General features: G+C 45.0%; 1 protein-coding gene across 4 annotated transcripts in view; it reads right to left on the bottom strand.

The window, feature by feature from the left end:
• LOC127580870 (solute carrier family 26 member 9-like) overlaps nucleotides 1–22561 on the bottom strand; it is a 117648-nt gene that overhangs the window by 44202 nt on the left and 50885 nt on the right. For all 4 annotated transcript variants that reach the window (XM_052034832.1, XM_052034833.1, XM_052034831.1 and 1 more), the window contains exons 9-13: nucleotides 20096–20243; nucleotides 11785–11898; nucleotides 5774–5851; nucleotides 4830–4925; nucleotides 1768–1874 (exon numbers count right to left, since the gene is read on the bottom strand). In XM_052034832.1, coding sequence (XP_051890792.1) covers nucleotides 1768–1874; nucleotides 4830–4925; nucleotides 5774–5851; nucleotides 11785–11898; nucleotides 20096–20243 — 543 coding nt within the window. The remainder of the gene's footprint in view (nucleotides 1–1767; nucleotides 1875–4829; nucleotides 4926–5773; nucleotides 5852–11784; nucleotides 11899–20095; nucleotides 20244–22561) is intronic.

Raw genomic sequence — 22561 nt, 5'->3', positions numbered from 1 at the left:
GCCTGCGTGTGCTCCTCCCCTCCCCCTCCCACCACCTTCTTACTCTGGCTTCTGCCCTCTTCCTTTCCAGTACTGATGAAGGGTCTCGGCCCGAAACGTCGACTGTTTATTTCCCTCCGTGGATGCTGCCTGACTTGTTGAGTTCCTCCAGCACTTTTTGCCTATTGCTCCAGATTCCAGCGAGACCCTTTGTCTGGACTGAAAGACAGAGGGGAGATAGGCAGTATAAAGGGGTGAGGGGGTGGGGGTGAGGTAAGAGCTGGCAAGTGATAGGTGGATCCAGGTAAGGAGGGGTGATAGGCAGATGGAGTTGGATGGGGAAGTGAGGGGTGGAGGTAATGACAGAGGCTGGGAGATGATAGGTGGAGGCAACAAAGAGCTGCAGATGATCGAATCTGTTAGGGGAGGAAGGTGGAACATTGGGAAGGTTCCTGGCCATGTACAGGAATAGTAAAGGGGAGAATTGGACTAAGATTAGGAATAGTACTTGGGGGCAATAGTATCATGTAGAATAATAATACTGTATAGTAAAATACTGTATCAATGTAATAATACTGGGTATACCTGTGTCAAGTATAGGCACAATTCTAGGGGTAACTAGATCATCCTGTATCATGTATAGGCACAATTCTAGGGGTAACTAGATCATCCTGTGTCATGTATAGGCACAATTCTAGGGGTAACTAGATCATCCTGTATCATGTATAGGCACAATTCTAGGGGTAACTAGATCATCCTGTGTCATGTATAGGCACAATTCTAGGGGTAACTAGATCATCCTGTATCATGTATAGGCACAATTCTAGGGGTAACTAGATCATCCTGTATCATGTACAGGCACAATTCTAGGGGTAACTAGATCATCCAGTGTCATGTATAGGCACAATTCTAGGGGTAACTAGATCATCCTGTATCATGTATAGGCACAATTCTAGGGGTAACTAGATCATCCTGTATTATGTATAGGCACAATTCTAGGGGTAACTAGATCATGGATAGTTTTTTGTTTTGTTCTTTTGCGGAATGTGGATTTTCACTTGAATGATTTCTGGGAACTTAGGAGGTTGTCCTATGTGAAGAGATTGAGAAGACTAGGGTTGAATAACAAACTGCTGGAGGAAATCAGTGGGTCAGGCAGCATCTGTGGAGGGAAATGGACAGTCGACTTTTCAGGTCAAGACCGTTCATCTAGACTGACGGTTTGTTATTTGCTCCGGATCCCAGCATCTGAAGTCTTTTATGTCTCCATTGAGAAGACTGGGTCTGTATTCAGTGGAGACTAGAAGGATGAAAAGTTGTCGAACTGAAACCATAGAAACCATAGAAAACTACAGCACAGAAAGCAGGCCATTTGGCCCTTCTAGTCTGTGCCAAAACATTATCCTGCTAGTTCCATTTACCTGCCCCCAGCCCATACCCCTCCAGACCTCACTCGTCCATGTATCTATCCAATTTACCCTTAAAAGTTAAGGGCAAGCCCACATTTACCACACTGCAAAGATAAAACATAAGTCTTTTAAGAGGCATAGATGGTGGGAAATGTTTTCCTGGGCTGTTGCATTTTTTGGTTGCTGGAACAATCGAGAGACTTGGGGCTATTACAGACTGGTGGATGAAGGATTCAATTGACGCAACAGGTTTGAAGGAATGAATGGTCGACTCCTGCCTCCATTTCAAGACCTTTGAGCTGCTTAGGGCTGACCTTACGTGTCTTTCCTTCACATAACACGAGCCTCAGAAGTTGGTTAAAGAAAACGACATACTCACAATTGCGTTTGAAACACGACAACCAGCGCCGAGAATCCCACGCCGACTGCTACCCCATAGGGCAAACCAAGCAGGAATGCTGACAGGAAGCTTACCACCCACACGCTCTGAGGGCAGAAAGGTGGGTTGAGTCAGGCTGACATCACAGAGGCAAGCACTCACCACAGAAACAAAGCAAATATTTCTTCTGAGGAGGCCTGGGTTAGATGTTGCTTAACACCAGTTTCACAGTACAGTATTAAAGTGTGAATCCTTCAGATTCCTGGCACCAGGAATTTCATGTGGGCTTTTAGTGTTCTTGCTAATTTCCCCATCACAGTCCCTTTTCCACACTGCTCACCTGATCCCACAGTTTGTTGGTGACAACTGAGTGCCTGAACCTTTTCCAAGTGCCTGGTTTCCATGTGTGTGCCCAGGCTACTCATTTGTGGAGGGTTTGATCGCACTCTTATCCGATAGACACTACACAGCAAAGATCAACCCATACCATTCGGTAGCTGGTTTTGACTATTAAGTATCTGGTTTGATGGGTAGGTGGTCAGGATGGAAATGTCAAATACCAGAGGGCATAGGTTTTAGGTGAGAGAGGGAAAGTTTAAGGGAGATTTATGAGGCAAGTATTTTTACACAGAGGGTGGTGGATGTCCATAACACACTGCCAGGGGAAGTGGTAGAAGCAGATACAATAGCAACATTTAGACAGGCAGGGAATAGAGGGATACAGACCATGCGCAGACAGATGAGATTAGTTTAGATTGGGATCGTGCTTGACGCAGACATCGTGGGCCGTAGAACCTGTTCTATGTTCTATGGTTTTTCACTCCTCCTGCCCGCTGTGCTTGGTCAACACCAGCCTCCCTTACATCCTGTTTTGTTTGCCTACTTCAATTGCTGTGTACCTTCAACTGTCTAGACCAGAAATTCTGGCATTTTCTCCCTAAACTCTTCCAATTCCCATCTCATTCCTTTCCTATCATGTGCAGCTTAAAATTTGACCAAGCTTTTGGTATTGCTATTGGTCTATTATTGGTATTGGTTTATTATTGTCACTTGTACCGAGGTACAGTGAAAAACTTGTCTTACAAACCGATCTTACAGGTCAATTCATTACACAGTGCAGTTACATTGGGTTAGTACAGAGTGCATTGATGTAGTACAGGGTAAAAACAATAACAGTACAGAGTAAAGTGTCACAGCTACAGAGAAAGTGCAGTGCAATAAGGTGCAAGGTCACAACAAGGTAGATCGTGAGGTCATGAGGTCATAGGTCATAATCCATCTCATTGTATAAGGGAACTGTTCAATAGTCTTATCACAGTGGGGTAGAAGCTGTCCTTAAGCCTGATGGTACGTGCCCTCAGGCTCCTGTATCTTCTACTCGACGGAAGAGTAGAGAAGAGAGAATGTCCCGGGTGGGTGAGGTCTTTGATTATACTGGCTGCTACACCAAGACAACGAGAGGTAAAGATAGAGTCCAAGGAGGGGAGACTGATGTCCTTGATGCGCTGGGCTGTGTCCACAACTCTCTGCAGCTTCTTGAGATCTTGGGCAGAGCAGTTGCCGTACCAAGCCGTGATACATCCTGATAGGATGCTTTCTATGGTCTCAAACTTCCGACATACTTTGGTGTCCAATCAAATTCTGCCCGAGAATTCCCTTGTAAGGTGCCTTGAAACTCTGTATGGGTTGTCTCTGGGTTACGAACGCCTGACTCTGGGCACTCTGACAGACCAACAAGCTCCCATAATATTATTAAATGTCAAAATCCAACATAGTACATACCGTACGTTCATTCCTACAGATAGCAGAACTAGTTTTCTCTCTCTCTCCACTATTATTAATTGTTCTTTCTTATCAGCCTTGTGTGCATTTGACACCATTCATTACAATACTGTGGAGGCATGGTTAACATATTGAGTGATTTTTGTGCATTTTCCAACTTACAGACAAAATTATGCTGGCTATGCTAAAACAACCAACATAATCAAAGACCCCACCCACCCCAGACATTTTCGCTTCTCCCCCCTCCCATAGGGCAGAAGGTACAAAGACCTGAAAGCACGTACCACCAGGCTCAAGGACAGCTTCTATCCCGCTGTTATAAGACTATTGAACAGTCCCCCAGTACGATAAGATGGACTCTTCACCTCACAATCTACCTTGTCATGGCCTTGATCCTTATTGCCTACCTGCACTGCACTTCCTCTGTAAACGTATTTTGCGTTCTGTTATTGTTTTCCCTTGTACTATCTAAATGTACTGATGTGATGAAATGATCTGTATGGATGGCACACAAAACAAAATTTTTTCACTGTACCTCAGTACACATGACAATAATAAACCAATTTACCAATTTACTCTGGAGACCTGTAGATGCGCAGTCATTGAGTCTATTCCCAGCTAAGATGGGTAGATTTTAGGACATCATGAGAATTGTGGGTTACGTGAACAACTTCTTCCCCACTGCTATCAGACTTCTGAACCCATCGCCCACTTCACATCCCCTTCCCAGTGATGCTGCCACATCCTCAAACACCTTATTGTCTGCCTGCACTGCACTTTCTCTGTAACTCCAACACTTTATTCTGCATGCTGCTATTGCTTTTCCCTTCTACTACCTCAATGCACTGATGTGATGAAATGGATGGCATGCAAAACAAAGTTTTTCACTGTACATCGGTACATGTGCTAATAATAAACTAATTTACCAAATTGACCAACATAAAAATTAACTTTCAGAAGTCTGTAAAAACGGAACTCAGGGATGTCCTGTGCTATACTAAACATGGCAAGTTAATGTAGTTTGTTCTGGTGGCAGGTAATCACTCAACTCAGAATAGGTCAGGAAATAGACCCCTGAATTAATGCATTTAATGTGTGTCTTTTAAATCTAATAGATTCTATTAATCCTTTGTGCATCAAAGACTTACAGAACTCATGCAAGAATGTTGGACTTCCAAGCAGCGTGTTCAGAGTTTGTGTCATGGAGCTCAGATCTTAACTCACTTCAGCTAGCACATTAGACAAGGATCTTGCAATAATAAACAGTAAATCCCACTCACGCAGTCCAATTTGCTTTTCTTCCACAGGTAGTAGGGGTCAGTGATTTGCATCAAGGTATTTTTCAGGTTCACTGCTATCAGTGCTCCCAGCACGGACTAGAGACAGAAACAAAGGGAGGGTTATGTAGCACCTCGCTCTACACCAGAGTAACTCCCTCTGCCTGTGAGTCCAAGCACGCAATGCTGTTTCTTCCAGTCTTATGGAACTGAAGAATGATTTTTCCATGAAGGAAGCAGGTTAATGATCGTTTCTGGGTCTTGGAGCTAGGACCTGGGGTTATCCAATCTGGGCCACTGTTGGGACAGCATCATGTGCCAGTAAAGAGCTGGATGACCACACCTGCTGAGTACGCGAAAGACTCCTCGTCCCTTCATCTCTGCACAAAGAAACTATCACCCTTACTGCTCAATCTCTAGACAACCCACTCCCCGCATCGGGTGACACAGTGGCACAGCAGGTAGAGCTGCTGCCTCACAGCGCCAGAGACCCGGGTTCAATCCTGACCTCAGGCACTGTCTGTGTGGAGTTTGCGCGTTCTCCCTGTGACCTCGTGGGTTTCTTCCGGGTGCTCCGGTTCCCTCCCACGTCCCAAAGACGTGCAGATCAGTGGGTTAATTTGTCGCTGTAAACTGTCTCTGGCGTGTGGCTGAGTGGTAGAATCTGGGGGGAGTTGATGGGAATGTGTGGAGAATAAAACGGAATTAGTGTAAATGGATGTCTGCTTTTGCTAAAAGGTGTGTATTCGAAGGGCTTGTTTCCGCGCTGTATGACTCCCTATCCGTGGCACTCTTAATACTGTAATGGAGTGTCATCTTAGATTTCTGAGGGGCTTGGGGTGGGGCTACAGAGAGAAGCACCGGGGCTACCCTATGGATATGAAAGGCAGGTCTCGATATGCAAGGTGATTCATTCTATAGTAAGCACCATCCTGAAAGGTTCTTACCTTAGGAAGTGGCTCCAGGTACACTCCCAAAACCATAAATACCAGAAGCACCACTATCACCACAAAGAGACTGGCGAACTGGAAAGAGGAAAGGACACATTATGTCACAAGGTTGTTAATCAATGATAAATTATTATTTTTGTGCTCTCAGTACAAGTGACCACTGCACTGAAGTTTCTGTGTTAATGGGGCTTTCAAAACATTGAAAGGCCCATTTGACTGTTGAGGTAGTTCATGGCCTACTTTGGCAATACTCTGTACCTATAAAGTTCAATATAGACCTGACTGGCTCCTGAGTTATGGACTGGTGCCATTGTAGCCAATCTTGGGGTCCAAGTCCATAGCTCCCTGAAAGTGGCAACGAAAGTAGATAGGGTGGTAAAGAAAGCATACGGCATGTTTGTCTTCGTTTCTAGGGGCACAGAGTATAAGAGTCAGGAAGTCATGTTGCAGTTGTATAAAACTTTTGGTTTGGCTGCACTTGGAGAATTGCATGCAGTTCTGGTCGCCCCATTACAGGAAGGATGTGGAGGCTTTGGAAAGGTTACAGAAGAGGTACATCAGGATGTTGACTGGATGAGAAAGTATTAGCTATTTGGAGAGGTCGGACAAACTTGGATTGTTTTCTTCAGAGCGTCGGAGGCTGAGGAGAGACCAGATGGAAGGTTATAAATTTATGAGAGGCATAGACAGTGTCTTTTTCCCAGAGAAAAATGTGGAAATGTCAGATACTAGGGGACATAGCTTTGAGATGAGAGGGGGGAAAGCTTAAAGAAGATTTATGTGGGAATCCTTTTACACAGAGAGTGGTAGAAGCCTGAAACGTGCTGCCAGGGGAGATAGTGGAACCAGATACAATAACATAGTTTAAGAGGCATTTAGACAGACACATGAACAGGCAGGGAAAGGAGGGATACGGACCGTGTGCAGGCAGATGAGCAGCTTAAATTGGCATCATGGTCGGCACAGGTGTGGACGGCCGCAGATTTTGACACTTCGATGACATTGGAGCAGGAAGACCGGTTGGAGTAACCGGTGTGTGTGTGGAATTTTCAAGGGACTGTCTATTACTTGGAATATTGTACGCAGTTCTGGTTATCCCTTTGCAGGAAGGATGTGGAGGCTTTGGAGAGGGTTCAGGAGAGGTTCACCAGGATGCTGCCTGGATTATCTGGACAGGTTGGACAAATTTGGATTGTTTTCTCTGTAGCGTCAGAGACCTGATAGAGGTTTATAAAATTATGAGAGGCATAGATAGAGTAGACAGCCAGAATCTTTTTTTTCCCAGGGTAGAACTTTTGACTGCCAGATGGTATAGCTTTAAGGTGAGAGGGGGAAAGTTTAAAGGGGATGTGCAGGGCCAGTTTTTTTACACAGAGAGTGGTGGGTGCCTGGAATGTGCTGCCAGGGGTGGTGGTGGAGGCAGATACGGTAGAGGCGTTTAAGAGGCATTTAAAAAGGTGCACGAATGTGCAGGGAATGGAGGGATATGGACCATGTGCAGGCAGGTGTAATTGGGCATCATTACTTTAATTAGTTCAGCACAACATTGTGGACCCAAGGGCCTGTCCCTGTGCTGTACTGTTCTGTGTTCTATGATGTATAAAAGTGACCACAGCACTGAAAGTTCTGTGTTAATAGGATTTTCCAAACATTGAAAGGACCAGTTGACCCTAGAGGTAGCTCATGGCCTCTTTGGCATAACTCTGTACCCATGAAGTTCAATGTAGACCTGACTGGCTCCTGGGTTGTGGGCTGGTGCCGTTGTAGCTAATCTTCCAGAGTGGATCATGGGGGGATTTGTACATTCCTCCCATTGCACTGAAAATGCCAGAGGGAGGTAAGTTCTCCAAGAGGGCACAGCCGGTATGGTGGGTGGATAACTGTGTAAGCAGCCCGTTTTCTGGTATTCATGAAAAATAGCTCCTGTTAATAGCAAACAGAGTAAATACAAAAGACTTGGTGGCCAAAGGGGAGAGGCTTCTCCAATGTTAGGGCCAGTTGGCATTGACAGACACCATGGTCCACCAATCACCTCTGGCCTTTGTCTCACCCCTCCCCCTCTCCTCTTTATACTCCCTCCCTTCTCCACTCTGTCCCGATGCAGGGTTTTGACCTCAAACATCGACAATTCCTTTCCCCCCCACAGATGCTGCTCCACCCACTGAGATCCCCCTGCAGATTGTTTGTTGCTCCGGATTCCAGCACCTCTTGTGTCTCCATTGCCCAAAGTCCTTCTCCCTCTGAGCAGAGCAGGGGGCCCTTCGTGGGTTCAGGTCACTTGAAGGGTTCCCTATGGAAAATATTCGGCTATACTGATTGAAAATCTCTGAAATATAAATTGTTTGTTGCTCCAGATTTCAGCATCAGCAGTCTCTTGTGTCTCTGAAAATCTCAAAACATTTGGTGCAAGGAATCAGGAGCCCCACTCCAATGACCCCCCCCTCTGACTTCCTCTGGCAGGGAGTGTGTTGTAATTTAAAATTAAGGTACTTTGTGGACTCCAGACCTTATCCCGGCCCAGTTCCTCTGGTGAGGATGACTCCCCGTCTACACAACACCAAGTTCTGGCTGTGGGTCAAGTCATGGAACCTTCAGGCCAGCTCTGATCCAACACCGAGCTCCTTGTGGGAGCATCTGTCTCACAAGCAGGGACAGGAACCTCAGAGATGATACAAGTCTCTGATGTTCTGGCACAGGCTCTCTTTGTGGTCAATAGTGTAGATTCCTGTTGAAAATATAGCAGATTTCCTGAAAAGCATGGGATTTCAATCCTTGGGATAATTGTGGGCTGGTTTCTCTGCCAGTACAGAAACAAGTCTGACGTTCAGAACAATCACAGAAGTTTCGTGGGAAATGCAGCCTTCCAAGGACTCCTTTCAAGGATCAGAAAATTGAACCAAACCTGTTCAGCTCCTGCTTCCCACCTCTCGAATGTTGGATTTTATAAAGATGAAGGATTTTATAAAGAAACTGAACGATACTCCAATCTATCCCACAGCTCCAACGGCCCAGGTTCAATCCTGACCTCTGGTGCTCCCTGTGAGGTGTTTGCCTGCTCTCCCTCTGACTGCGCGTGTTTCCTTTGGCTGCTCCAGTTTCCTCTCACTGCCCAAAGATGTTAGTTGCCTAATTGACTGCTGTAAATTGTTCCTCATGTAAAGGTGAGTAGAATTCAGGGGGGGGGGGAGCTGATGGAATGTGGGGATAATAAAATGAGATCAAGAGTGCTTGATGGTAGGTGTGGACTTGGTGGGCCAAAGGGCCTGTTTCTGTGATGTGTGAGTCTATGACTCTGTGAGATAGGATGACATTTAGGAGTCAAAAAGTTATGATGCATCTCTATAGAACTCTGGTTAGGCTGCATTTAGAGTATGGCATGCAGTTCTGGTCACCTCACTTTTGGAAGGATGTTGAGGCTTTAGAGACGGTGCAGAGGAGGTTTACTAGGATGCTGCCTGGATTAGAGGACATGTGCTATCAGGAGAGGCTGGACAAACGGGCTCTTTTCTCTGGAGCAGTGGAGGCTGAGGGGTGATCTATTGGAAGTGCATAAAATTATGAGGGGCATAGATAGGGTGGACAAGCAATATCTTTTTGCCATTATTGAACGATCCAATACCAGAGGGCATGCATTTAAGGAAAGAGGGGGTAGGTTCAGAAGAGACGTGAGGGGTACGTTTTTTACTGAGAGAGTGGTGGATGCCTGGAATGCATTGCCTGATACGGTGATGGAGGCAAATGCATCGGGGGCTTTTAAGAGGGGCTTGGGTTGGCACATGAATGAGAGGAAAATGGAGGATTATGGGCATTCTGTAGGTAGGAGGGATTAGCTACGTCGGCACAACATTGTGGGCCGAAGGGCCTGTTCTGTGCTGTACTGTTCTATGTTCTATGTTTCAACAGCATATCTTTCCTTCAATCACTGAACAAACACCAAGCTGCATCTTATAGTTCAGATGCTGGAAATATATCTCCATTTGTTCTTCACCTCTGACTTTATATCCCCGAACTCCCCACCTGACAAGAGTATTGAGGCACCTAATACCAGTCAGACCGCTGTGACTCAAGAAGGCAGCTCATCACCACCTTCTCAAGGGCTGATTCGGGGTGGCCAATAAATGCTGGCCTTGCCAATAAGATCCATTTCCCATAACTGAAGCAAAATATTTTAAATCTAAAGAGAAAATGCCAGAAACACTCATCAGGCCGGGGAGCATCTGCGGATAGATAAAAAATCACCGCTTCAGGTAAGGTCTGGTGAAAGGTCATTGACCTGATATTTTAACCAAAAGTATCTTGTTTTGCATAAAAATTGCCACAGTAACCAATTAAACTGGCAAATTGTTTTTAGTCAACTGGACTTCTAAGTAGCCTTGGGACCCTGCGTCAGTGTTGGCAAATTCAATCTGTACGTTCTCCTTGTTTGGGGATAGGCATAAGGGCCAATTATAATGGCTGCCATGTACTTATAAGAGTGTTGTTGCAGCTTAATTGATGTAACCTGCAAAGAACCTAGTTCTCTGCCCCCTGTTTATCCAGTCAAACTTATCCTAACAATTGAGTGAAACTTTTACCTGGAACTCACAACCAAAGACAAGAAACTCTTGACCAGTAAGATGGGTTAGTTCACCTTGTATTCTTGGGAAGTCTACATATTGATATATCTTAAACGTCAGATTGGCTAGTTTGTCACTGGGTGGATTCTGGGTTAATTGATTTATGATTTGTTTTTGTTAGTTAAAGCCCTCAGAGGTCAAAGGTGGGCAAGTAAGTTGAGCTAACCAAACCAACATGGGCTAAATGGATGGTGGAATTTGCTGACTGATTTACACTATGTTCCTATGATTTATACACTTGTTTCCCAATGCCCATTATCAGATGCATTTCTTTGTGGCCAGCTCAGTCCTGCTTAATTTGGCCATTGCAAAACTGATAGCTGGAGCCTACAAGAGGTGAGCAGCAGGTTACAGAGTCGTGGAGGTGTACAGTACTGAAACAGGCCCTTCAGCCCATCATGCCCATGCCAACTTTTTTGTCCATATATATTAATCCCATTTGCCCTCATTAGGACTGTAACCTTCTATGCCTTGCCTATTTCAGTGTCTGTCTAAATGCCTCTTAAACATAGTAATTGTATCTGACTCCACCACCTCCTCTGGCAGAACGTTCCAGATATCAACCACTCTGTGTAAACAACTTACCCCTCAGGTCTCCTTTAAAACCCCTTCTTCTCACCTTAAACCTATGGCCTCTTGTTCTTGATACCCCTATCATGGGAAAAGGTTTCTGCCTATCTACCCTATCTATGCTTCTTATAATGTTATAAACCTCCATTAGGTCACCCCTCAGCCTCCTTCGCTCCAGGGAAACCAAGACCGGCTTGTCCAATCTCTCCTCATGACTAAAGTCCTCCAATCAAGGCAGCATCCTAGTGGTCCTGGGAAGCATGGTGAGAAATGCAAATGAGGGTGCGATTCCCCCCCAAATCAGAGACCCCAGTTTCAGTTCTGAACTCTTGTGCTATTTACGTGTAGCTTGCACATTCTCCGTGTGACTGTGTGGGTTTCCTCCTGGGTGCTCCAGTGTCTTTCCACATCCCAAAGGTGTGTGCAACAAGCCAGCTGTTGCAGGAATCCAGCAGGTCGAGCAGCATCTCCAGGGGAGAAGGAATTGTCGACGTTTAGGGTCGAAACCCTGCATTCAGTCTGTTGCTCCAGATTCCAGCATCCCTTGTGTCTCTGGAGATATGTGGGTTGGTAGGTTAATTGGTCACTGTACCTTGGCCCTAGTTTGTAGGCGAGTGGTAGAATCTGGGGTAGATGATGGGAAAGTGGCAAGAGTAAAACGGGATCCTGTAAATGGGTGATTACTGGTTAGGATGTATTCGATGGGCCAAAGGGTCTGATTCCGTGCTGTCGGTACCTGTAACTCTGCTCGCACACGACAACTGGCTTTTTGGGTTCTGTTGCTTCTGTAACAATCGTTGGCAGTGGAACCTGTCGATTTACCTGTGAGCTTCCTCCACCTCCTTCCACAGCCAGGGTAACTGACAGCGCGCAGCAGATAACGTGGATGTTGAAAAATGATCCAAAGAAGTTACCACAGCCCAGTGCGAGCATTTCCTGGAACATAAAGGAAACTGAAATTGTTAAAGTGTCGGTCAAGAAGTGGAAGGGTCAAAATCCAAAAGAATTGTGCAATTGATTGGAAAAAGTACTGGGAGAAAGTTACATTTACTGGTACTGTCTGATTGCACAAGCCAGGCTGAGTATTAACTGGAAATTAAAAGGCTGAGGAGATTTGTTGAAAAAGTCTTCAAAATATTAGAAGAAACTGAGAGGAGGATTATCTCTGCTGGTTTGTGAACTTGGGAACATAGAAGCAGACAGAGGTTTGGAAATTTCTGCCCCAAACAGCAGTTGAGCTGAGACAAATGTTAATTTTTACCTGAGACTGATAGGTTTGTGATAGGTTGTGGTGAAGAATAAAGTATGAGAATTTAAGTCTCAGATGGGAGAGGTAAAGGGCTGAATGGCCTCCTCTTTTTCAGTGACCTATTCGGTGTTTGTCTAAGTGCAGTGACTTCTATCGAGACACTGTAGGATGATCACAATCACTTTGTCTGTGCATTTGACTTTGAAAATAAATATTATTGAAAATCATTGAACCATAGACTCGTACAGCATGGAAACAGGCCATTCGGCCCTACTTGTCCACATTGACCAGTGGAAAACCTTCTATTTTAATGTCATCTCCCAGTATTTGGTCCATAGCCCTCAATGCCTGGGCGGTTCAAGTGCTCATCTAGACCTAGGAAGATGCTGTCAGTGACCTTGCTTCCACCACTCTCTCAGGCAGCATGTTCCAGGTCCTCACCGCTGTCTGGGTGAAGAAAATCCCCCTCAGATCCCCTCTAAATCTCTTCCCCCTCACCCTGAACCTCTGTCCTCTAGTTTTATCTCTGATATGGGGAAAAGTTTCCTGCAGTCTACCCCTCATAATTTTATATATCTCAAACATGTTCCCTCTTAATTTCCTCTGCTCCAGGGAGAACAGACCCAGCCTCTCCAGTCTCTCCTCATAACTGAGCTGCTCCATCCCAGGCAGCATCCTGGTCAACCTCCTCTGCATCCTCTCCAATGCTCTCACATCCTTCTGATAGCATGGTGACCAGAACTGTAGATGATGTCTGACCAAGGTGTTATAAAGTTGGAGCATAACCCCTCTACTTCTGTATTCAATGCCCCAACTAATGAAAGCAATTATCCTGTATGTCTTCTTAATGACATTATCTATGGATGTTGCCACCTTTAAGGATTTATGGATTTCGAAAATGCATCACCTCACTTTTGTCCGGAATAAAATACACTTACCATTTTTCAGTCCAAGACCACCCTCCACACTATCAATAACTCTGTCAATCTTCCTGTCATCCCCGAACTTACTGATCCTGCCTTCCACATCCACATCCAAATCATTCGCATATATTACAAACTTCAAGGGTCCCAGCACCAATCCTCGTGAGAAGTAACATTTATTTTCATTTTGCTCACCTGTCACATCTGTTTGTCAGTCATGAGGCCAGGTCATGTGCCTCTTTCCATACCTGACTGGCAGAACTTTCATTTATCAACATGCCCCCCTAGTTTTAAGAAGGAAGCAGTCCCTCACCACTCTATTTCCAATTGGTAAGAACTCTGCACCGTATTTTGTACTAACAAAACCATGGACCCTCGAAGAGATTGAGTGCAGATGTTTAATATAGCAGAAACTTGGTAAATATGGAACAATAATCTCTGTAAGCAGACAACTTGGGAGGGGGTGAAACCAGCAGAGCTGCTACTCCACAGCTTCAGTGAGCCAGGTTCAATCCTGACCTCTGGTGCTGTCTGCGTGGAGTTTGCTTGTTCTCCCCGTGACTGCATGGGTTTCTCCCCCCCCCCCCCCCCCCCCCCCCCGGGTGCTCCGGTTTATAAGATAGTCACATTTACACCGAAGTACACAGTGAAATACATCTTTTGCGTAGAGTGTTCTGGGGGCAGCCCGCAAGTGTTGCCACGCTTCCGGCGCCAACATAGCATGCTCACAACTTCCTAACCCGTACGTGGGAGGAAACCAGAGCACCCGGAGGAAACCCATGCAGACACGGGGAGAATGTACAAACTCCTTACAGACAGTGGCCGGAATTGAACCCAGGTTGCTGCCGCTGTAATAGCGTTACGCTAACCGCTACACTACTGTGCCTGCCCTACGTTCCCCCCCACATCCCAAATACATGCGGATTGATAGGTTAATTGTCTGCTATAAAATTGCCCCTAATATGTAGATGAGTGGTAGAGTGTGGGGGGTTGTTGATGGGAATAAAATGGGATTAATGTAGAATTAATGTAGATGGCGGTTGATGGTCCGCATGGACTCAGTGGGCCAAAGGGCCTGAGTCTTTGCCGTCTCTGTCTATGAATCTACGACTACATAAAACTGCATTTCCCTAATAAATTAAGGAAGATGGAAAAGACACAATATTTGCAGAGTTCTCTATATGGTTGGTAATTGGTAATTGGTTTATTATTGTCACATGTACCGAGATACAGTGAAAAGGTCTTGTTTGCGTGCCATCCAGACAGATCATTCCATACATAAGCACATCATGGAAGTAAAAAGGAAAATAAAAAGAATGCAGAATATGTTTCGGTTACAGAGAAAGTGCAGTGCAGGTAGACAAGTAAAGTTCAAGGCCATGACGAAGTAGATTGACAGATCAGGAGTTCACCTTTAGTATATAAGAGGTCTGTTCAATAGTGGGATAGAGGGTGGTTGCCAATTCTTATTTGAATGTGTATTGTTTACAAGGCTTGGTGGAGGGTGTTGCCCAATCTCTTATGCTGCTCTGATTGAATTCTCCTGTAATAATGACTCTGATGGCTGCAGTCTGTCCAGTAAACCGTGGCGGGCAGTAATTTTACATGTGATGAGCTGCCAGCCTTTAACTGTGTGACCAGGAGTGGACAAGGAAGAAGGAGGTGGAGTGAAACTTCCTACTGAGTCACCTGTTCTGCTTTTAAGTGAGTGGGCATCACTCACACATCTGAATCAGAAGGCTGTGTTCAAGTCCCACACCCAGAATGTGTGCACATTCCACGGTGAGCGAGGAAGGACTGTCCTTCGGATGAGACATTATACAGAGTGAAACAGAAAACTGCAGATACTGGAAATCTGAAATAAAAACAGAAAGTACTGAAAAGGCTCAGCAGGTCAGGCAGCATCTGTGGAGAGGGAAATTCATAGAGTCATAGAGAAATACAGCAGGAATACAGGCCCTTCGGCCCAACCAGTCCATGCCGACCACGGTGCCCACCCACCTAGTCCCAATTTCCTGTGTTCGGCCCATATCCCTCTAAGCCCCTTCCCTCCATGTACCTATCCAAGTGCTTCTTAAATGATACTATTGTACCTGCCTCACCCACTTCCTCTGGCAGCTCGTTCCATATACTCACCACCCTCTGCGTGAAAAAGTTGCCCCTCAGTCCCTTTTAAATCTTTCCCCTCTCACCCTAAACCTATGCCCCCTAGTTTTGGACTCCCCTACCCCAAGGAAAAGACTTTTACCGTCCACCTTATCTATGCCTCTCATAATTTTAAACATTTCTATAAGGTCGCCCTCATTCTCCTACGCTCCAAGGAATAAAGACCAAGCCTAGCCAACATCTCCCTATAACTCAGGCCCTCTATCCTTGGCGACATCCTTGTAAATCCTCTCTTTCCGGTTTAGCCACATCTTTCCCATAACAGGGTGAACAAAACTACACACAGTCCTTCAAGTGCAGCTTCACCAACAACTTATATAACTACAACATAATGTTCCAACTCCGTTATCGTTTTGGAGCAATGACTTTCATCAGAATCTGAAACTTCAATGCTGTTTCTCTCTCCACTGATGACTTATCAAATATATTGGCTTTCTCTGATTCTGTTATTTCAGATATATAGCACGGTGTATAGTTTTGATCACCCTGCTACAAGAAAGACGTTGTCAAGCTGGAGAGGGTGCAGAAGAGATTTACGACGATGCTGCCTGGACTAGAGGGCCTGAGTTATAGGGAGAGGTTGGCCAGGCTGGATCTTTATTCCTTGGAGCATAGGGGAATGAGGGGTGACCTCATAGACGTTTATAAAATCATGAGGGGTATCGATAAGGTGGACGGTCATAGTCCTTTCCCCAGGGTTTGGGAGTCCATAACTAGAGGGCACAGATACAAAATAAGAGGGGACAGATTTAAAAGAGACCCCAGAGGTAACTTCTTTACACAGAGGGTAGTGAGTACTTGGAATGAGCTGCCAGAGGAAGTGGTCGAGGCCAGTACAATTGCAACATTGTAGTGGCATTTGGGTAGGTACATGGAGGGGAGGGGCTTGAAGGGTTATGGGCCTAATGCAGGCAACTGGGACTAGCAGGGAGGATGCTGAGGTTGGCATGGAGCAGTTGGGCTGAAGGGCCTGTATCCATGCTGTATTACTCTATGCCTTGATGACTCTATAGCACCTGTAGGTTTTGTTTTGCTTTTCAATTGTTGTGATGTGGTAACACCATGCTCGGCGTTGAAGCAGTTGGTGATTTCAGGAGAGGGCAATGGGTGAGGGAGGGGTAGAGTTCTCAGTTTTAAAACCAAGACACCTGCTTCTCAAGCTGACTTCAGTGCAGTGAATATACAGGTGGGAGATGGATAACATCCTTGTAAGGAAAAAAATGTCGAAAGGTGACTAATCATTCAAACATAAAACATTGAAGGAGCAAGACTGTGGCTCCTTGAGTCTGTCTCAAAATCACAGCTGATTTTTAACCTTCGTGTCATTTTCCTGTACTGACAATTCCATTAAAATCCAAAAATCTATCAGTCTTATTGAATAGAGCATAGAACAGTACAGCACAGGAACAGGCCCTTCAGCCCACAATATCTGTGCTGAGCATGATCCCAAATTAAACTAATCCCTTCTGCCTGCATATGATCCATATCCCTCTGTTCTCTGCATATTCATGTGCCTGTCTAAAAGCCTCTTGAACTATCGTATCTGCTTCCACTACCGTCCTTAGCAATGCGTTCTAGGCACCTATCACTTTCTGTGTAGAAAACTTTAGCAGAACATCCCCTTTAAACTTTCCCCGTCTCTCATCTTAAAGCTATGCCCTCGAGTATTTGACATTTCTACGCTGGGAAAAAGTATTCTGGCTGCCTGTCCCATCTATGCCTCTCATAATTTTATTATTAGAGGCATAGATAAGATCTCTTTGGAGAGAAGGAGGATGAGAGGTGACTAGATAGAGGTGTACAGGATGATAAGAGGCATAGATCGAGTGGACGATCAGAGACTTTTTCCCAGAGCGACAATGGCTAACACGAGGGGGCATAATTTTAAGGTGATTGGAGGAAGATATAAGGGGGATGTCAGGAGCAAGCTTTTTACACAGAGAGTGGTGGGTGCGTGGAACGCACTGCCTGCAGAGGTTGTGGGGGCAGATGCATTAGGGACATTTAAGAGACTCTTAGAGAGACACATGAATGATAGAGAAATGGAGGGCTATGTGGGAGGGAAGGGTTAGATAGATCTTAGAGCAGGATAAAATGTCGGCACAACATTGTGGTGCTGTAATGTTCTATGTTCTATAAACAAATAAATGAACATTAATATACAAGGGAAATTATAGATTAGAATCAGAAAGCAGTTATCACTTATTTAATCAATTTTCAGTACTTTTTCCTTGTGTCCTGTCCCTGAATCCAAAATGGATACAGGAAGAAGCTCCCCAGAAATGGAAATAATTCTCATGCCTTAGGCTTTAAAAATGAACGGTAGCTTATAAAATGCTGATGGAATGGCACTATTGGACAGGTTTGAAGGGTAAAAGGAAGAAAGAGTTTTCAAGAGTGGGTGAAGTGCCCCAGAAGAATCAAAGTGGACCCAAAGTTCACTAGTGTGCTTCGATGAACAAGCAGCTGGCCACTCTGACTGACCCAGGGCACTGCCATTTAATTAGTAATTAGAGAGGGTGGCCTCCCATTCCAAGAGGCTGGAACAGTCGAAGGGTCAAGGTAGACCTTCGGCGGAAGGTGAATCTCCAAGGAATGACAGCAGTGAATCAAGCTCCCAAACTGTAGGTCTTCGGGATGTGGGAAGAAACCAGAACACCAGGAAGAAATGGAAACAGACACAGTCACAGTGCAAACTCCACACAGCACCAGATGTCAGGACTGAACCTCCACTGTGCCATCCAGTTATTGAAGACTGAGCTTCAGTCTGTGGATGTGCATGTTCTCTGGTGTTTAGAAGAATGAGAGGAAACACAAAACCTTGAAAGAGCTTGACAGGGTGGGTGCTGTTTTCACTGGCTGGGATGTCTCGAACAATGACTCATAAGTTCATATTAAGGGGGGACCCTAATGACAAATAGTACATTAACCTTCATTGCAAGAGGTTTTGAGTACAGGACAAGGATGTCTTGCTGTAATTGTGCGGGAGTTTGGTGAGTCCATACCTGGACTCTCAGGTCTAGTTTTGGTGCCCATATCTAGGAAGGGATACACTTGCTACAGAGGTTCTGCAGTCCAGGTTCACCAGACAGATTCCTAGGAAGGTGAGACTGTTAGATGAGGAGAAGTTGGGTTGATTCGACCTGTATTCACTGTGTTCAGGAGAATGAGAGGGGATTTTATTGCATAAAATTCTGATGGGGTGTGACAGGCTGGATGCAGGGAAGATGCTTCCTCCGGCTGCGAAAGTCTAGGTTGAAAGGTCACTCTATCAGGATTTGGGGGAGGTCATTTAAAACTGAGATCAGGAGAAAATTCTTCACTCAGAATGTTTTTTTTTCATTCATTCAAGAGATGTGGGCTTTGCAGGCTGAGCCAGCCTTTAATTGCCCATCCCTAGTTGCCCTTCAGAAGGTGGTGGTGAGCTACCTTCTTGAAATGCAGCAGTCCTTAAGGTGTGGGTATGCTCACAATGCTGTTAGGGAATTCCCTACTACAGAGGACCATGTTTAAGAAGGAGGTTGATAGAGTTCTAGACACAAGAGGCATCAAAGAGTGTGGGATGGAGTAGGGATATGGTATTGAGAGAGAGCATCAACCATGGTGGTATTTAATGGCAAAGTGGGCTCAGTGACCTACTTCCTTATGTTTCTAACCTTCAGCACATCCTTAGTGACCCTCACCAATTTTTATAGATGCACCATAGAAAGTATCCAGATGTATCACAGCTTGGTATGGCAACTGCTCTGCCCGTGACTGCAAGAAACTGCAGACGGTTGTGGACACAGCCCAGCGCACCACGGAAACCCCCATGGACTCTGTCCACACTTCTCGCTGCCTTGGTAAAGCAGACAATATAATCAAAGACCCCTCCCAACCTGGAGATTCTTTCTTCTCCCCCCTCCCATCGGGCAGAAAATACAAAAGCCTGAAAGCAGCTATCCTGCTGTTATAAGACTATTGAATATGGTTAAGATAGACTGTTGACCTCACAATCTACCTCAGCATGGCCTTGTACCTTATTGTCTGCCTGCACTGCACTTTTTCTGTAACTGTAACACTTTATTCTGCATTCTGTTATTGTTTTCCCTTATACTACCTCGATGTACTGATGCAATGAAATGATCTGTATGGAAGACATGCAAAACAAAGTTTTTGACTGTACCTCAGTACATGTGACAATAATAAACTAATTTTCCAATTTACCCTGGAGAGCTGTGGATACACAGTCATTAAGTCTATTCCTGGCTGAGATGGGTAGATTTTTGGACACCCTAAGAATTGTGCGTTACGTGAACAACTTCTTCCCCACTGCTGTCAGACTTCTGAACCAATCACCCTTTTCACATCCCCTTCCCGGTGGTGCTGCCACGTTCTGGAACCCTTAATTCTACCTCTTCCGTTATTGTCACTTTAGCATTTCTTTTTACACTACTTCACGTTGCACTACTGTGCACAATTCCATTGGTTTGTGCCCGTTACTGTATTTACTGTTCCGTGTATACTGTTTACTATGTGAGCTTCATCCAAGCAAGGAATTTCACTTGACCCTGGTATACAGGACAATAACCTGATCTGTGATCTATTATGGGATCAGACAGAGTGTAGAGATGAGTCAGAACATGATAGAAAGGCTGAATGGACTAATCTTGTTCCTGTTTTTAGTTTAATTTTAAAGGAGTGAAATCAGAAACAAAAGATTTATACCGATAGTGCAGTGACGAAAGATGTTGCGGCCTTTTTTCGAGCAACAAGGAATAACCAGTTCTTCACGTACTTATATCAGAGTTTTTACCTGGCTTGCGTTAACATCATAGCCATGCCTGGTGGCAATTGTCCTTCCTACTGCTAAGTTAATGACGTAGCCGACAATAGCAAGCGAGATAGCAGTTCCAATCATTTCACTCCAGAGGCTGACAGCGGGAGCTTGAGGAGCAGGCATCCTGCAAAACAATGAGAGAAAAACCTTTAATGTTAACATACTGCTCACAGGAAATAAAGATTAAGAATTAGTAGATCTGAAATTAATCAAAGCTACTAAAATCCAAAATAAAATCAAAGTGCCAGAAACACTTATCGGGTCAGGCAGCGTCTGTGGAGATAGAAACAGATTCAATATTTTAGATCAATGACCCTTCAACAGAACTATCACTTCCACAATCTGAAATTGGTCCAACACAATCATAATGGCAATATGGAAACCAGCCTTTGCTTCTAATTTTTTTTGTTGAAATCAATTTTTTGGCAAGTTATTTGTAAAAGTTTTGAGATGAATTATTGGGTACATTTTTTTGTATTCATTTTTTGGGTTGCAAGCATCACTGACAAGGCCAGCATTTATTGGCCACCTCTAACTGTCCTTGAGAAGGTGGTGTTGAGTCCCTTTCTCGAACTGCTGTAGTCCTTCCGGTGAAGGAGCTCCCTCAGCGCTGTTGAGGAGGATGTTCCAGAACTTATATTGAGCGATAATGAAGGGCTGATTATGTATTTCCAAGTCAGGATGGCGTGCAACTTGGAGGTGGCAATTTTCCCACGAGGTTGTAGCTCCATTACAGGCACAACCCTCCCCACCATCGAGGACATCTTCAAGAGACAGTGTCTCAAGGTGGCAGCTATCACTAAGGACTCTCACCATCCGGGACATGCCCTCTTCTTGTTACTACCATTAGGGAGGAGGTAGAGGAGCCTGATGACCCAAACTCAATATTCAGGAACGGCTTCTTCCCCTCCGCCATCAGATTTCTTAACAGTCCATGAATCTATGAACACTGCCTTGTTATTCCTTTTTTTGCATTATTTATTTATTTTTTGTGACTTATAGTAATTTAATGTCTTTGCACTGTACTGCTGCCGCAAAACAACAGATTTCATGTCAGCTAAGTCAGTGATAATAAACCTGATTCTGATTCTGAATCTTGGTGGTCGAGCTGGAAAATGCTGGAAACACTCAGCAGGTCAGGCAGCATCTGTGGAGAGAGAAGCAGAGTTCACGTTTCAGTTGATGACCTTGCAGCAGAACATTCATCGACCTGAAGCGTTAACTCTGTTTCTCTCTATACAGATGCTGCCTGACCTGCTGAGGGTTTCTAGACTCTTAGTTTTTTTTTATAAGAGACAAGGGATATTAATGGAGAGCAATAAAACAGATCCTGCTCTAACAAGATGGGTGTATGGTTACATTTCCCTGTCTGATTTTGTGAAGTTTAGCTTCACCAATGAGAATATATTCTTTTATGACACCTTGTACTCTCAATGGAAATGATCCCTGACTTCATTGCCAGATATTATGTGTCTCACACATTCTATTCTCAGGCCATGCATAATTGTCCCCCCTGCCACCCCCACCTCCACTGGATTTCTAAGAAAAGTTTGAACAGCTCCAGGAGCTGTATCAAGCTGCTGTTCTGTTGGATAATTTCCAAACAGGATTGTATTGCATTGTAATGTTTTCCAAGTGCTGAACAACAGGCTTTGAGCTTTTTCTGGAAAATGTTACCACATTGTAGATAATGCTGGTGGGTGGTTTTATATTTATTGCTGAGATTGATTGAAAGCTGCTTCAAACCAAAGAACACATTTTTAATCTGGCGGGTGATAATTCTTTGAAGACATGCGAGTGCCACCACACAGAGATGAGGCATCCATCAAGCTGCATTCTTGCATGTTTGTCAGTATTCTTCTTCTCAGGAGGTCCCCAGGGTTGATGAGGACACTAAGCTTGTGTTGGTCCGTAGTTAGCCCATGAGCTCATTATGGGACCTGTCACGGGTGGGGTGAGAGGTGATAGGTGGGACCTGGAGCTGGGTAGTTGAGGAGATGGCATGTTCCTTCCACCGTTAACGCTGGGCTTCTGTGGGCTCCCAATGAAATGGTCCTGGGTTCTCAATTCCATCCAGAGAGCTCCTCCTCCATTCTGAGTGGTCATGAGTCATGGATTCCCAGAATCAGTGGAGATATTACACTTTTTCAATGAAGCTTTGAGAACATCCTTGTATCTTTGTTTCTCTCCACCTGGCAACCTCTTCCCTCGGCAGAGCTCAGAAGAAAGTGGAGACACAAGAGACTGCAGATGCTGGAATATGGGCAACAAACGATGAAGGGATTCAGCAGGTCGAGCAGCATCTGTGGAGGGGGGGGGAAGGAACTGTAGACATTTCGAGTCAAAACCCTGCATCAGGGCAAAGAGAAGGGCAATGGCCAGTGTAAAGAGGGGGATTGGTGGATGATGGAAGGGGGGTGTCCATTGCCTGACCTGCGGAGT

This window comes from Pristis pectinata, chromosome 20 (genome assembly GCF_009764475.1).
Source record: "Pristis pectinata isolate sPriPec2 chromosome 20, sPriPec2.1.pri, whole genome shotgun sequence".
NCBI classification, from domain to species: domain Eukaryota; kingdom Metazoa; phylum Chordata; class Chondrichthyes; order Rhinopristiformes; family Pristidae; genus Pristis; species Pristis pectinata.
The sequence above is the reverse complement of the archived record's forward strand: the minus strand, read 5'-3'. Positions and strand labels throughout refer to the sequence as shown.